The following is a 16,793-nucleotide window of genomic DNA, read 5'->3' as shown; positions in this document are numbered from 1 at the left end:
AACCCTTCATAAATTGCCTGCCCGCAGAATCAGTAATTTTCCCTTTTCCTGGAGAATATACCAGACTATTTTTAGCACATACAACATTTTTACGCTCACTGAAAACCTTGCTTCCTTCCTTACTGAACTGCCTTCCCCCATCCCAAAATGGCTATTCCCATTGGAGATAGCCACTGGATTCCTTGGCTTAGTTCTCCACTTTCATGGGATCCATTTGACAAGAATCAAGTCACTTTGTTCTGGAAAGTAAAGATTTTCCTCCTGTACTTCCCTGTCCCTCTCCAGCCAGATTTGGACTATCTTCCCTGCTCAGGCTCTGCCTCTCATCATTTCTCCTCTAGCCATACTGAACTATTATTTCCAAAGAAATGTTGAGCCTTAATCTTGTTACCATTAGCTCCTGTTTGCTTTAATTCTTCTCCCTGTGGAGTTTCACAGCAGGAGGGGAAGGCGGCAGTCAGTACATACACATAGGCTCATTTCCCCCAGGTACAGTTCTTCCTGATTATCCACTCAAGTGGGATTGTAACCTTACGGCCATTTCCATAGTAATGAGCATGGAAGATGCCACAGTTGCCTAATGAGGCACTTTCTCTGGGTGCACAGCAAAAAGCGGAGGTTGTTTAGTGAAAGAAAAAGCTCCAGAGAACAAACAGCAACTCCATTTGCATGCAAGTGCCTCTGCAGCACCCTCAGCAGAGATGGAAATTGTGGCAATATGAAGTGTGTTAATTCTCCTGTTAGCCATACAAGGTGTCTCCTGGAAGAGATTTTTTGGAAGCAGAAGTGTTACAATAAAGCCTCCACCATCACAGGTGGATTTTCCATTTTGTGTATAAACCAGGCTGGCTCTTCAAGCAATGCAGCTGCTTCTGTGCAATTCTGCCCTCAAGCTGTTAAATCTCACTAAACCCAGGCTCTCCAGGAGGCCCTGTATGCTGATGCCCCACCGTTCCTGTTATCAGCAGTGCTGTCTGGGCTCAGTGCTGAGTGAGCACATCTCTTCTGGTTTTGGACGCAGGCAGGTACTGGATGCTGAGTGGCACTGGTTTTTGAAGCCAGTAAGCCTTGCCTCGAGTGGCTGCACTGAGGAGCATATTGCAGAGGTACCCGAATCTGTGAGATGCTCTTGACTTTTCACCTAGACAAACCAAACCTGACTTTAATCTCTCCCTGCCTCCCACTGTTTTCCCCATATGCTGTAAAATCAGAAAGTCTGGTCATGAAAGTTAAAGAGGAAAAACGTTCCCAAGAAAAGCAAGTGTCATTTCCAGCTTCACTATCATGGTCTTTCCCAGGTTCTAGAGATTTTATTAAGATGACAACACGTGCAATTTGTGGAATCAATTGCAAAAAAAACGGCTGCTGGGAGATGACATTGCTCCAGTCGCAAATAAACTGCAGGCACGAGGTTCTGAAGCACTGTTCTGGGAGAGTTCTCCAAGGTAGTATAACAGCAACAACGTAATTCTATGATGTTACCGATTCAGGGAAGCTAGGGCCATTTAATGTGAAAAATCTCACGAGTGGTCTGAGCCAGAGGAAAACAGCTTTTTTCCAGTGTATCAGGTTATACACATGCAATTCATGGTACACTTGCCTTATACATGCAGTATTTATCTATTCTAAAATGACAGAAAAAAAGGAAACATCTTAAGCAGTTTATAACTATGTAAGTTCCAGAAAAAATCTTGGCTGTAGCTTAGCCATGGAGTTTGCCATAATATAAAACACATCTTTCTTGCCTTTGAGGATAAAGTTTTTGGCTACTAACAATTGTTCTGTTGGCTCCTGCAGAAATAGCGCTGGAAGAAAGACTAAGACAACAAATCCACAGGCAACTAAATAGGGGCGTGGGATCACCAGATTTTCCAGCTTTTTCTTCTCTCTGCATGTGTTAATCCATTTGTCAGCATGTATTGGTTTTAATACACCTGGAAATGAGCAGAGGTGGTGCCATCTTTCCAGCAACGCAGGGTTTCTACTGTGACAGAACGACAAAGAGGACAGGTCTTCTCTCTGTCAAACCAGAGGCAGAGGCATTCTTCACAAAACACATGCTGTGGAGAGAAAAGGGCATCATCCTGATGAGGGAAGGAGGTCTAGTCTTGCCACCAAGCATGCACACTCAATAGGACAGCCATGGGAGCAAGTCACGATTCAAGTTCAGGTGGAGAATGCAGCTGATTAGCAGTACTTATGTGATATGAAATATCCCAGCATCACTAGTATATCAGTTTGCCAAGGGTAATGATATATTACCCTGTCTCTTAATATAGCAATAGAAAGAAACATTAAAAAGGCCTACAACATTTGGGCTAACAAAGTACTTGAGAGGGTTTTCTCTACCATGCTTCCATCCTCAATTCCCTGGGTTATTTTAAAATTCCTTACTTTGCTCAGACAACCCCCTTTCTTCCCCGTACTTTTAACTTCATTTGCTTTTTTCTGCTCACATCACCCAGTCCCAGTCACTAGCTTCAGTGTCCCAGTTTCCCCTTCTCTGTAAATGTCACTTTTCACCCCTTATCTTCTCTTGTTTCTATGCTGAGCCACGACAGGATTCTCCCTCCAGCCTGCCTTGGGTACAAACAGAGATGAGGAAGGACGGCTGCCCAGCACACACCACCATCTAGCCCCAGAATCGAAGAACAGGAATATGGCAAGAAGGGAATATTAGAAGCCCTAAGAAGCTGAGATGTCCTCAGCACATGTGGAGTCAGCAGAAATGTTACTCATAAAAATCTCAACTCTGATCAGCACATACAAAGATAGCTTCTCTGGGGCTTACAGCTTGTTAGTACCTGCACAGATGTTCACAGGCATAGTAAAAGGCACTTTTGATGCGCAGGTGACATACTTGCTTTAAGTTGATAACCCTGTTACAAAGCACGGGAATGTTAAGGCTCTCCAAAAAAAGGCTCTCGAGCTTTATTTTGATATCACAAGAGATTATATATCCCACCAATTCCCACAATTATTCTGCCTAAGGTTTTCCTGCACACACCCGCATATCAGCCAGAGACAGTCTCCAGGATTTCAACCACAACAGACAAAGCTTGACCCAAGTTACAAGCAACTAAAGAGAAAATCTTGATGCAGCATCACCAGCCTTGCTACAAGGCAATGCCTTCAGCTGGCCTCTGATAGATATAGCAACAGAACCCATGGCAGTGTGGCATGTTAGGATCTACAGCACTGCTCGGAGCATGCTGTTCTTAAGCTCTAGGTTTTGCCAGTGTTTGCCAAATGAGAAACAGGACAATTCCCAGTGACTGGCAGTGGTGACCAACTCTGACATGCAGAACTACTTTTATTCCTGGCCAGGTGTTCAGAGGCCAGACCATGATTACATGGTGCTGCACCAGTCTTCACACACCCTGTCAGGCTCATTCTGGACCCATGCCCCTCTCACAACACTTGCTCGTGATTCGGTTGGCCTATTGACTAGCCAGTCTCCCCAGGGGTCAGATAAAAATGTCTCGCATTCTAGATTCAAGATCTGGACTGCCAACTGGCAGTCCCTGAACTACAGGGCTGGTCTTTTCCATCTTAATAGCTGTGATCAGCCCCTGAAGGGTGGCTCAGCTATCATGAATCACTGACTATCTGGAAGAAAGCCATAAATATCCACTAGGACCTAGACCAAGACCCAGCAAAGGATTTTAGAAGTACCTAGGCTAACTGTGCCTCTTCCCAGCTGCAGAAGTTAACCAAATGAATGCCAGTGGGGGAATCTGGCGTGGTCTTACCTGGCACATAAGGATCAAAGGTTCCCTGAATTCTGCTTGGCAAATGGCACAGATGTCACCTGCCTCACTGCACTGCTGGCTGGTAGCACGAACACCATACGTCTGTTAAGTAGAGATGGAAAAAAACCCCAGTGTCAAAGGTTTGAAGATACTCTAGTTTGTGGCTAAGCATGCATACAGACACTTTTTCACACCCAGATTCCCTGCACGGCCTGGGAAGGACAGTAGTATTATGTCACTGTGTATGGGGAAGGGAGATTTGGGCACCTGCACACAGAACAGAGGGAGTCTGGAGCTGTGTTCTCTGTTTTGTTTTCCCCTCGAGCTGACTCCATCTTTTAGTGCCTCCACTTGTGGAGCAATGATAATGAAATTTAATGAGCTCAACAGGGAGCTGAAAGGATTAATTCAGCATCATTTGAAGAGGTGTTTAGATAGTGGGAGGTATTATTATTAGCAACTTAGACAATAGAAGAAAGAATAACAGCAGCAGCACCCACAGGGTTCCCAGTTTTCTTTTTAAATATGTGGAAGGTAAATGTTGCTTCTCCTATTATAAGAGTAATAGGGGAAATGGAAACATGCTGAGGAAAAATGACCCGCCCAAGCCCACAGAATAAGCAAGGCAAGCTCTAACAGACTTCTATGATGATATGTTCCTTTCCTCTACAGTCATTGATTTTATCATTTTACAATATAAGTCACAGTATTTCATTGCAACAGATCTAACTATCAGTACTGTATAATGCTGTATCTGGGATAATTTCTGTGCACTGTAGGGTGTCTTTCAATGTCACTGCACATCAGGCACTACATACTTCTATTTAAAGTCTTTTCACACTCTGTACTACAAAGTTTTGTCAGCTTCTTGCTGTTTTGGCCTCAATGGATTAGTGCATATTACACAGGGCTTCCAATCAGACAAAACAATCCAGACTAGCAACAATCTCTTACCATAGCTGGGAGAGGGCAGACATCAGAAAAGGTTCCTAACATCCCTGACAAGGGACACCAGCTTGCCCAGCCATGGGACAACACATTTTATTCTGTGATCCTGATACACTGAGGAACTTCCAACTCCATCATTCAATAGTAACAAGATTCCACCTATGAAACTGCTGTAATATGTATGGCTACTTACCTGTGGGGTGCAAAGGACCTTCAGTGCCTTCCGGACGCTTCCCACACGACCACAGATATCAAAAGACTGCAATAAAGACACTCCATTTTACATATTTTTCACAAAATGTGTGTGTGTATGCATGTGCCAGAAACTGAGGAAACGGTGTCTCCAAATGGATAGTTGGAGGGAACAAGGATCCTACGTAACAATTGTGCCAAAAAAGATTTCATGGAGATCATGAAATAGGTAATAAATGTGAATTGACAGTGGAAAAGGGCAGCCAAAAAAGCTCTAGTAACAATGGACTGCAAACCAGGGACTTTACAGGACAGAAAGAGGAGCAGACATCAAGGGGTTGTGGTAGGGTAATTCCCCAGCCCCACTACATTGGAAAGGGCTAAAATGGACCCATTCCCACCCTGAGAACCGAGTGCATGAGATCATCAGATGTGAGGTTAGAAAACACTGTGGCCAGCTTGAGAAAGGGGGAAGGGCAGTCTTTTCACATGGGAGAGGCAGAAAACAGGCTTCCTCAGCCTCTGGGGAAAAGGGGGATTTCCGGGTCTGTGTGGCTCTGTCACACAGCTTTACACTTCAGAGCCCAGACGGTATTATGAAAGAAGGAGTGGGAATTGCCTGTCCTGCTGCAGAGAGTGATTTAACAGAGTCCAGTGATTAAATGCTACTGAGAAGAACGGCCTGAGGACTCAGAAGCAGGACTGCGGCCAGGTTGCTCCCATCTGTCTGAAGAGTGAGGAACTTCACATGCCACGAAGGGAGTGAGTTTTCAGCACTTGGTACTTTGCAGATGCCCAAAAATGGCCAACAGCAGGGGCAACACCAGGTCCTTTTCTTCCCCGCTTCTCCTTATTGCCCAGCAATCATGATGTAACTGCATCTGGTGAGCAGCACTCATTCTGGGCTCCTCATTAAAGACTAAAAGCAGTTCAGAGAAGGGCAGAATATGAGCCTGCAGAAAATGATTTCTGAAAAGAGGCTAAAAGACATAAATATTTACAGCTTGGCTGAGCAGAATACAAAAGTGGGGGGAAAAGATGATAAACTGCCTACAAATATCAAGGGACTGAGCAAGAGAGGAGACACTCAGCATTCTTAAAGTGAAGACAGAGTACTACTAATAAAAGAGAAAACAGCTTGAAAACCTAATTTGGTTCACCTTCCCTATTTTCTGGCAGAACACAGGGAAAAAACCCACTATGAACTAGACAAGATATGAAGAAATGATTGTGCAAAGAACAGCCCTGCATTAGCTGGGAGAAGGGCCAGATGACATAACAGGACCTTTCCATTTCTAACCCATCTAAGTGAGAAGCAGCTAGGAGGGCAGGGCAAGATGTGATGCGGAATATGCAGAGCTGCAGTGGACAATTGGTACAAAGGCACCAGAATGCCTGGAGTTGGCTTTCTTTTTTTTTTTTTTTTTGGTTAGCATGATTAAGTGGGCTCACTGCAGGGAATGCCAATGAGATCATCGTGCAATAGATGTGGAATCAAATGAAGGCACCAATAATGCTTCCAGTCAGCACGTAAAAAGGCTCCCAGGGTCCTTCCAGTAATGCTTCCAGTCAGCAACTAGCACTTGAGGTTGCCGACTACTACAGACTTTTTATCTTCTCATAAGGATAGAGATCAGCTCTTTTCCACAGTCTAATTCACAGCTTTCCCTGGTTGCTTTGCTTATAGTGTAACTTGTAATGCATTTGCTCTGGCTTTGATGTCTCCTCTTCTCCCACCGTGTTGATTTCCAACCCTTCAATTTCGCTTACTCTGGAGTTTCCTGTACCCCCAAAAGATAGATGTTTCAGTAGACTAACATCCATTTGTCACCCCATGCACTGAAGTCTACATTGCATCAGTCATCTTTCTAGCAATATGATTGCAACAACTGGGTTCACAGACAGTGAGTGCTTCTGTTCAGGATAGGGAAAAAAATAGGACCTGGATGCCCTTATTGATGAAAATCTGGGATTTCTTTGCCAAAATCAGAGGTTCATGTTTATGAAGTCCAGAGACAGCAAGATGGCTCCCATCAGCTGCACTATATACAACCTTCTGAAAGTGGAGCCTGCCATTTGTGTAGAGAAAGGGGATGCAGCCCTAGCTGAGCCCTGGATTTTTTCCAGGAGCACAGAAGGCCTGAGTGCCAAATTGGCTTCTGTGGTTTTTCTAATGTGGTTTGTGGCTTTGCTAATGTGGACTCCTTTGGGTATATTTTCAGTGTCTCACGCAAGGAATTAGACCTGCAGCTCTTGTGATCGTAAATGGGATGCACACACCTAGTATTTCATGAACTGTACTGAAAGAGTGTGCTCCCACTTCCGTACAAAGTCTAATGCATGCAGAAGTCTAATCCTAACATGGACACATCTGAGATACTAAGTAGTTGCCACACAATGACCTGGGACATGTTCCTGAGCCTATCACCCTTCAGCTGGCCTGTCCCTCCATTTACACCTCTGATGAACTAGATGAATTAAAGAAAGAAACATGTATGTTGAAGGTACAGGCTGGAGCCAAGGTACTTTCACAAAAGTATGCCCCAATCCTGGTCCTAAGTTATAATCAAGGTCAGTAAATAGTGGTCCTCTTCTCATGGAACTTCTAAATAACAGATAAACAGAACTTTTCAAAACATGCTTGCTTTTCTAATCTAGATCATCATCACAACGCTACCTATAAAGATACTAAACTTCATAGTACAGAAATGTCAAGTTAACCCAGAAAGAACTGCTTGCAGCTGTATGTCAGGGCTCCAAGTACATTAATAGGCCTTCACGGTCCTGATGAGCCTCACCTGGGGTCTCTACCCACAATCTGTGCCCATGGGCCCAGGAACTCTATTTATACTCAGCTGTGGAGGCCTCTTGTTTCTGAGCTGTGCTATACAATTGCTGGTTTCCAGTTTGGTCACAGCCATGCTTGTGCCTAGCTATAGATCCCACTGATACGGATACCCCAGTGCATGGAGTGACCTCCTACTCTTGCCTTGAGCCTGTCTCACTATGGCTATACTCTGCAACTGTTAGGCTGTGTTTGGCCCTGGCTGCCTTCATGAGACTTGGTTGTGACCTGTGGATTGATGTTCTGGCTTTATCTTGGACCTGCCTCGCCACCTGAGGATCTGGACTCTTTGAACCTGGCTACTGCCTCCAGACTCGCCCTGCTTGCCTTGTTTGGGTGCTGCAGGGCTGGGCACTGCTAGCTGTGTTTTTGCACTTGGCTCCCCTTCCTCCAAGGAGCAGACAGCCCCACTGCTTCCCCATGCTCTGAGGACTTGTCCAGATGTAAGAAATGGCATGTGGAACTGCAAGTGAGCATCCCTTTTCCAGGTGTTCAGTAACTTTTGTAAGAAGGGATACTAGAAAGATCACTTGAAATCTGTCCTTGTAATAGTGATCTGTATACCTGACCTCCAAAGCCAGAAAGGCGTGGAAGGGTTGGATACTGTTGTCTAGAGCAGATCCAGACAATGATGTCTCTGAAAGGGGCAACAATTCTCTCCCACAGCAAAGAGCAGGAAACATACAGCTGAGAGAATGGATGGGTGTGCAGGGAACTATACTGGTCTCATATGCCTTCTAACCTGGCACCATTTGCTCTATTTCTGGCTTGATGACAGACCTGCTGTGACCAAGTCATTTCACTTCCCATGACCTCCTCTGCCTATCTTGCTTGAAAAAAAGCCTGTAAATTCCTTGACAGCAGGGGTTGTATTGCCCCGTTTCTATATAACATACAGCTGCAACTGCAGCCATGTGTCACATAAGAGCTATAGTTTAGCATTGCTCAGCAATCCATTAGCCCCTTTCAGCTGTTTTCAGCTTGGATATATTCTCTTCCCTGTTTTTCAGTCTGCTTCTGCAAAGCCATAGCCCCTTTCTCCTAGGTAGAGACAAGTATCAGGGCTGCAGCAAGCTTGACTTGCTTGGCTTTCCTTGGAGGGATGGATAACATGGGTGGATCATTGTTTACTTCAGCTACTACTCTGCCCCTAGGCAGGGTTCACTACACACGATTAGAAGTTCAACTATTTCTAGATCTCAGACTTGGGACTCTTCTAATTAAGTCATAGATATTCATTTACAATTGTACAGGCAGACTTTGTGCTCTTAACACTCTTATTTTCGAGTAAACATTAATTATTCCTGTCTCTACCACTGAGATCCTGGACTTGTATCAGCCAGACCAGGACCTAGGATAGGGCCAGAACTAACCTGTTTTATCTAGGCAGGACTTGGATGACCTTCTTTCCCCCTGCTGCACTCAGTACTGTGAGTGACAGAGTACCTACCCTGCCTTGAAAGACAGAAGAAGGCTGAGAGAAACACTCTGCTGTCTGCAACCTTCCTTTCAGTGCTGCATCTAGAAGTCTGGAGACAGCTAACATCTCTTCCCAGTACTGGTCCCCCAAGACTCCACTCCAATTCTCCTCTAGCCCTTACAGAAAGGTATTAAAAAGCAGCAATGACCTCATAAGCCTGATGCAACACTACATGAGTAGTCACAGATCTTCCTCTAGCTCATTAATGCAACATACTGGTGAAGCAAAATGCTTCTGGCAACTAAAGCACATGGTGTCCCCAGCTGCTGCAGCTTCCTTTCCTGGGTAGTGATAGCAACAATCAAAAAGTGTATTTGTTCCCTTCAGCTGTGCTTCTTCCTCTGCTGTTGCTACAGCTCCATTAGAGGTTACTGAATGAGGTGGTACTTGCCTTGCAAAGACTATACAGGATGATCAGGATGCCACCTAGGAAGTAGCTGCTGGATGGATCATCTCCCATGATGTATTTATACCATAGCTGGATGGGCACAAGGGAGCGGAACAGCTGGCTCAGCTCCTCAATAACCAGATAGAACTTTCCCTGTAGAACAACCAAATAAGCAATACGTGATTACTGTCAGGAAATCAAAAGAAGAGGACTTAACGGGTGCAGGGCATGAAGCTTATAGGGCTTGTGTTCACTGTCCACCTGCGCACTCTGTTAAATGGTGCAAAGACCAATATTCATGAGACACAGCTTTCTTTGCAGCCATTTACCTTGGTACCTTGAAAGCATAATTATCGCTTTGCTTCATAGTGTTCCTCATGCTCTGTCACTTATCCAGGTATTCTACACTTCTGTATCTTGAACTTTCAGAGCAGGTTATAGATTACACCTTGTTGCATATCTGGAGAATGCTACAGGACACTAGCAGCAGCGGTTAAGGCTTACTGGGGTTAATATGATGTAAATTGTAGATACTATTAATAATGAGAAAAGGAATGCAAGGTAGGTCTCTGATTTTATACCCCTTCTGAAGGTACAGGGATTAAATGTAAGGTGACATTGGTCTTCCTGACAACTTTCTAGATCATCCCAAAGAATCAAATTAATTATCTATTTGACAGTATCCCCCTCCTTCCACTCAGGTGTGTGTTGGCTCTTGTACAGTACAGATAAAAAGACTGGTGCTGGAAAAATAAAAGAAAACCCTCAAGGCATTTGAAACTCAAAGATACCAAACCTTCCTGAGGAGGCTAAGGAAGGGAAGAGAAGGGGGGAAGCATGCTGGTTGAAACACTTCTCTCTCAAAAGAGACTCAAAGAATGGGCAACATCCTTTGTAAACCTTCACCAAAGCTGCCCTTGCCATTCTGGTATTTATTCCAATGAGAAAGTTTTCCTTCATTGAAGGACACCTGCAAGGTAACAAACTCTCTCCTGGCTTACTACAACCATGGAGTGCAACAATTGAAATAGATTTTTCTTACCACATAATTTCTACTTTAAAGCACCTGAGACTAGGGAAGCTGGCTAAAGGCAGCTATCTAATTTAGCTCCCTTCTTAACGAGGACCTGTTTGTGTTCTGTCCTGCCCTGTTTGGAAGGGAGAAGTGGTGACAGGGCACTAGGTCAGGGCAAGCTGTGAGCCCAGAGCTATGCTTAATCTGCAACAGCATTATCTGGACTGAAAGATTTGTTTTACACGTGTCAAAATTCTTTTATTTGATAAGATCATGGAGACAGGGAAATTCCCCTGGAATTTTGCTGTGCTGTCCCAGTTAGCTTTGTCATCAGTGATGTCATCACAGGTCAATCGTTAATTGGTGAGATTTGGAGTGGGGATTAAGTTCTCTGCAGTCCATGAGGCTAGCAGCAGCTAGTGCCCTTCCCTAGGGTCTCAGAGATGAGATCACTCGGCAGGCCATCCTGCCGTACCGAACAAATCGAATCCTTCAGAGAGCTCTGGCATTCTCATGATCTCATATCCCCCCTGGGACAAGGAGTGAGGTCACACCAGCAGTTGCTAACAGACCTGGGCTGCTTTCTTCCTCTCCCCCCATTCCCTCCTCCTTGTTAATCCCAGGTGGCATCACATAGCAAAAATGTAACAGCAACAATCTGGGGTCCTAAATGCAAGCAATTTATTAAATTAGCACAGAGGTCTCTATCCTGCCTCATGCTTCAATACAATCATCATTTATTTCAGGAGCCCCCGTGACAGAGGGTCGCAGTCTGCTAATGACTATGCTGTCACTTCCTTCCCCTCTCTGCCTCCCCCTCCTCAGCCAGCTCTGATGAAAGCTACCAGCAAGCTAAGGGCAGCAAACTGTTTGCTTTTCCTCGACTTGTTCCTCCCACCAGGCTCCTGCTCATCTTTTTTATTTAGCCTTGCTTCCCTAGCAGGCTGAGCTGGGACAGGTCATTGCTTGCTTTCTCATTGCATCAGATGAAACTTCTGGATCCAGCATTTGGGACATCAGAGCTGAAATTCTTCTACAACAGATGCTTTTGAGGCACTAAAACACTAGAGCCCACAGCAAAACATAAGGAAAGATGGGTCCCAAACAGCTCTAGAGGTCCAGACAGGTTGTGAAATTGGAAGTGGCAGAGTGGCTCTAAAATGAACATGCAGCAAGTGACAAATCTCAATTTTCTAACCACAGTATCTCAATCATTTACAAATCTTTCAGTACTCCTTTACCTAATGTAAATCTTCATTTTTCAATGGTAACTGCAGGGTATTAGGATTTCTTAGCAGCTAGATACTTGTTAACACCCTCACAAGAGTGAAGTTTTAAATGGATGCATCTCTTCATCCAGCCCACTAACACCACCCACTTGACCATTTAAGAGAGCCCTGTTGATGAGCTTAGAGTGATTACAGCTGGGAGGAGGAAAGCAATACAAGGACAGCTGAGCATCATTTAGAAGAGAACTAGCGCTACAGTAAATGCTTACAGAAATGTAAGTTTTGTCAGGCATCTCAGTACAACACACCAGCCGTTTTAAACTAGGAAAAGTGCCTATAAAATAAGAAATTTGATTAAGGGCTGCAGAAGTGGGGGTCTTCCTTCTGAGCCAGAATCTTAGAAAACAAGGATTGTTCCCTACAATTTCAGCACTAAAATTTAGCCTTCTGATAGCAGTAATTTACTGCAGACAGCACCTATCACTTGCAAGCACACTCAACATACCTGTCTTCTGCTTTTCAGCTTTGTTATACCTTTCAAAGCCTAATCTTTGTCTGAAGCTATATTTTTTCTGAAAACTTCAGCTAAAGTATTGCAGCTATGTCTCATCAAGATTAGGAAGAACTGTGTTTTATGTTAAGCACAAATGCAATCATTTTTCCTGTGCATCTTACTGGGAACAACAGCCTGAAATAAAGCAAGGCCTGTCTCTCTTAGGTGACTCTTCCTATTTCATAAAAACCCAATGTAGATCTGGGAACCTTTTTATGAATATGCTCTATAGGGATCGACAGCTTTCTAAGATCAGCAAAAGCTGATGAGCCTGTAAGCCAGCCCCAGTACATGACTGGGCTGTGCAGAAGCCAGCCCTCCAGAGCAAGCATATCTACCTTGCTGGACTGCAGAGGTTATATAGGATATTACCTGAAATTATGGCTCCTGGTTAGGGTAGAATCAGCTACCAGAAAAAGAGCCTCTGCTTTGCTTTCATCAAGCCCTTGCAACAGGTTGTAGTTAAGCCTGATTAAAAAGTTAGTACCCTGTTTACGCTGCTTCCTCTGTAGGGTCAGTTACTGTAAAAACTGATGGACTACTACTACTGTTATCAAACACCTCATTAGCAAAAGCGGCAAAGGACTGTGCTGTGGATCTAATTACAGCAACTCTGCTGATGAGCCTTGTGATACCACATGGTGAAATTTTGATATTTCTCTTCCTCCAGAATGCTTTGTCAATGACTCATATACAACCCTCCATTTTCCTCTACCTCTTTCAACATGCAGAGAGACCATTTTTATACTTTAAATCAAGCACTTATTTTGAAAGCACAGAATTCAAGATTTTCTTACAATTGCAGTCTTCCTTCTGTACATGCAGTATGATACAGTCTGTAATAATGTGAACACATACTATTTTTTCACAGAGGGTGGGTGGTACTCATTGAGCATGTAACTTTTTAGTATTTTGTTATATCCTCATTACTTGATGGCAGTTCTGCATCCTATCACTTCATGTTAATTGAGCTCTGCCCAGAAAATTACTAAAACCCCTTCGGTCTCTTTATGACATCACCACTAAAATAAAAACACTTTAAAAAGCCCCTTATTTTCACATTGCTGGCTGACATAAGGGACAGCTATTCTCTGCTTTTTCTAAATGAAAACTTGAGACACAGAAAGACTAAGGTGAAGGTAAGGTGGCTTTGATGACCAAGGTGAAATGACTGGGATTAGACTCTTTATAAAACACTTAATTTTATAGATCGCATTACCATTAAAAGCTAAACTGCTGGCTTCAGTTTGCAGCTGCACATGACTTTTCTAGAATCACATAGGAATTATTTGGCAAAATGAAGGATAGGATTTAATTCTCCAGTGTAGTATTTAACTTAAACCTGTAGAACATTCTTCACCCAATGGTCTCTTTGTTCTTTATGCACTTCCCAGGTTCTACAACAGCTTCTTTCAATACCTCGCCTTGCTTCATTTGTGGGGCACAGTATACGCTGGTGATGGATGGAAGAAGTCTTACAGAAAAATAACATGGAATCATATAATTAAAAATTGAATCACAATATATACACACCAAAACAGGAATATTACAGCTGCAGAAGCAATGCTAATTCTCACATAGCCTAACCAAGCATTGACTCTGTAGTTTCTTTTGACATAAGGTTTTGTATAAGCGTGCAAGTGTGCTTCCACAGAAGGAAACAGAAAGGCATATAAAGGTTTTACACAGTGGAATTAAAATGGGATGTAAGAGAACTGAGAGAAGTTGCAATGAGGCAACTGTAAGTTGTGATTAGCACTCAAGGGAAGTTCCAAGTCTCACTTATTCTGTTGCCAGCAGCATTAGGACATATTCTGAAACAGGAAGATGCTAGAAAAAACTTTTGAGACCTGCTGGCAATTTGGATCAGAGGAGAGCAGGCTCTGCTGAGATTTCTGGTCATATTGCCAATATAAGAGTGTTGGGTAGGAGCATAAACAGGATTGTGGCACAGAGGACGCTGGTGAAAATCCATGCAAGAATAATGAGGAGTAATTCCAAGGTGGGACTAGAGGGGAAAATGTGATATTTCTTTTGTCAGTGAACAGCATTTCTGAAAGACACATCTTGGATATCTTAAACTGGAAAGTTGAAACTTGAAAGGCACTTAAAAGCAATGATGCCTTTGAAGCTTAGTAGCAGTGACTTTCAAAGTGTGTTAAGGAGAGGGACAGAAAAGAGTCCCAGTTCCTCAGCACCTAGTCTTATGCTTTAGTTAGTCTTTTAAAGCAGTAAATCCTGCACTGCTGACTCTGGAACACCACATGTGTTCCAGGCTGCAATAGGGAAAAGCCTTTGCAGAACCATCACATAGCTCCTGTGACTCTAGAGGATCAAAGCTCAGATTGTTGTCCGAGAAAAGTGAATCTGAATGAGTTCCCCCAAACAGTATCAAATATCCTCAAGGCAAGGGTAATGAAGGATAGGCTACCACCTATCTGAAAACACCACTTTAGCCACACTATTAGAGAAACACTAGGATTAGCTTGCTTATCACACAGACAAGGAATGGGAAGATCTTTACCCAGATTTTTTTGGTAACATCGTCTATACGTTTGCTCCCAGGACTTGTTTTAATGCTTCCATGGTTTTTCGATCAGCATCTAGAGGGCTCAAATGCTCCAAGAGACCTTGTTTTTCTCAGGACAAAAAGAAATGTACACAAACTTCATGTTAATTGATTGATAAATATCTGGCCCCCTGATGAAAGAGAGGCTGCAGGGACATTAGAAGGCTGCTGCCGTTACCATCACAATTAATAAAACTTCCCTCTAGCACCTTCTCTCCTAATGTGAGCCTTCTGGATGAGGCTGTGGCTTAGAGAAAATGCTTTGGCAGGAGCAAACTGTTCCAACTTGCCCACTTTCCCCCAGTGCAGAAGGATGGACATTGTTTTATGCCATGGGTTGTTCTACATGAATGACTAGTGCAAGAAGGAGCTTGCTGCTCAAGCAGCATAAAATGTCTGCACATGCAAGTCATTTGTGCAACTAATCACGGGATAGGGCAAGGGTCAGCCTGCCCAGTGAGGCTGGGAACCAGGATTTTGGACCATGGTATCACACAAGATGGAGGCAGGGTGCAGAATAAATTTAATCATAAGGTAAGTGCTTGTTTTCCTTAAAATAACTGTTTAATTATACATGGCTGTGCACAGAAACAGGCGGTGGCATGACAACCAGAGCAACCATGGACATGTTTGTGCTCCATTGAACATGGAAGACCATTAGGGCTACTCAAAATCAAGTCTTACTGGCTTCAAACTCACAAAATACACAGATCAACTGACACTGTAACATGTCACCTTTAGATAATTTGCTTCAGTTGAATGATCCAAATCATAACTACTTTGTGCAAAAGATATTCTAATATTTTTATGTCCAAGGTGCAGCTTCAGAAGGAATATGGGAAGCTTAATGTGCCAGTGTACATGGCAGAGCTGCAACTATCTATACTAGGAAACGTGGTATGCACCTGAAAAAAGGTACCTGGTCCAAAGTCCAAGTGCAAAACTATGTAAAGAATGGCTGCCACACACAGGTCAAGTTTTCTCCAACCAGGTTTGATGGGATAATATTTTAAAAAAACCAACAAAATAAAAAAAGCCCAACTAACCACTACCATAAAAGCACCAAAAAAAAAAAAATCAACAAAAAACCCCACCAAGCAAATATTTTGAAAGCTGCAGCGAGGACACTGCAGTGCTAGTGTGGACTAGTATTTGTACACTTGCCACTGACACCATTTAAACAGCATAAAGCAAAAACTTCACAGGTAATGCCAGTCTTGCCACAAAAAGCTCATTTGCAATGTCTAGATCCAGCTTTCAAACAAAACTGACAAGTATTTACTCAATTGTTTCAATGCTATGTTTTCAACAAACAAATGTTAGTTTCCCTTTTCAATTTTCAGTCTCCTGGAAATGCAGCCTCTGGTAACTTGGCTGCACATCTGTACCGAGCATGCAAAGAAAATTCTTACTTAGGGCCTTTCTTATACACCAGTCATTAAGACTGTTGGCAAAAAAGTGTCCTTGGTATCTTTCTCCCCTATAGAGATAAGTATATCTCTCTCTCTCTAAAAGAACCTGGGATACCAGTTTGTTACAATTCCTTGGTTTGGTTTTCTTTCTTCCCCCCTCCCCCAAATGCTTTAGTCCATTCTCCAGGATACCAGCTTAGATTGCTGACAACAGCATGAGGAGGGGATGGGAGACTTGCAGGCACCTGGGATTTCCTGAACGAAATCTTTGGCAACTGTGTCTTTTTATTATTTATTTCCTGATTTTTAATTCCACCCCCCTCAAGCTGTCATTCCTTAGCAGTGAAAATGAAAAGCTGCCATTTATGTGTGTACAACAATGAAGGCCTCGGCAGGCCACATGGCTCCTG

General features: G+C 43.4%; 1 protein-coding gene across 5 annotated transcripts in view; it reads right to left on the bottom strand.

Annotated features, from left to right (window-relative positions):
• Positions 1-43: 43 nt before the first annotated feature.
• The window catches only part of RNFT2 (ring finger protein, transmembrane 2), a 32,451-nt gene continuing 15,701 nt past the window's right edge, over positions 44-16,793 (bottom strand). For 4 of the 5 annotated variants that reach the window (XM_040606230.1, XM_040606251.1, XM_040606240.1 and 1 more), the window contains exons 8-11: positions 9,609-9,758; positions 4,894-4,959; positions 3,753-3,854; positions 44-2,060 (exon numbers count right to left, since the gene is read on the bottom strand). In XM_040606230.1, the coding sequence (XP_040462164.1) occupies positions 1,926-2,060; positions 3,753-3,854; positions 4,894-4,959; positions 9,609-9,758 (453 nt within the window). In that variant the 3' untranslated portion in view covers positions 44-1,925. The remainder of the gene's footprint in view (positions 2,061-3,752; positions 3,855-4,893; positions 4,960-9,608; positions 9,759-16,793) is intronic. The other variant, XM_040606260.1, reaches the window with a different exon arrangement.

The sequence above is a fragment of the Falco naumanni genome, chromosome 1, assembly GCF_017639655.2.
Source record: "Falco naumanni isolate bFalNau1 chromosome 1, bFalNau1.pat, whole genome shotgun sequence".
Taxonomy (NCBI): Eukaryota; Metazoa; Chordata; class Aves; order Falconiformes; family Falconidae; genus Falco; species Falco naumanni.
This window is presented reverse-complemented; position numbering and strand designations above follow the sequence as displayed.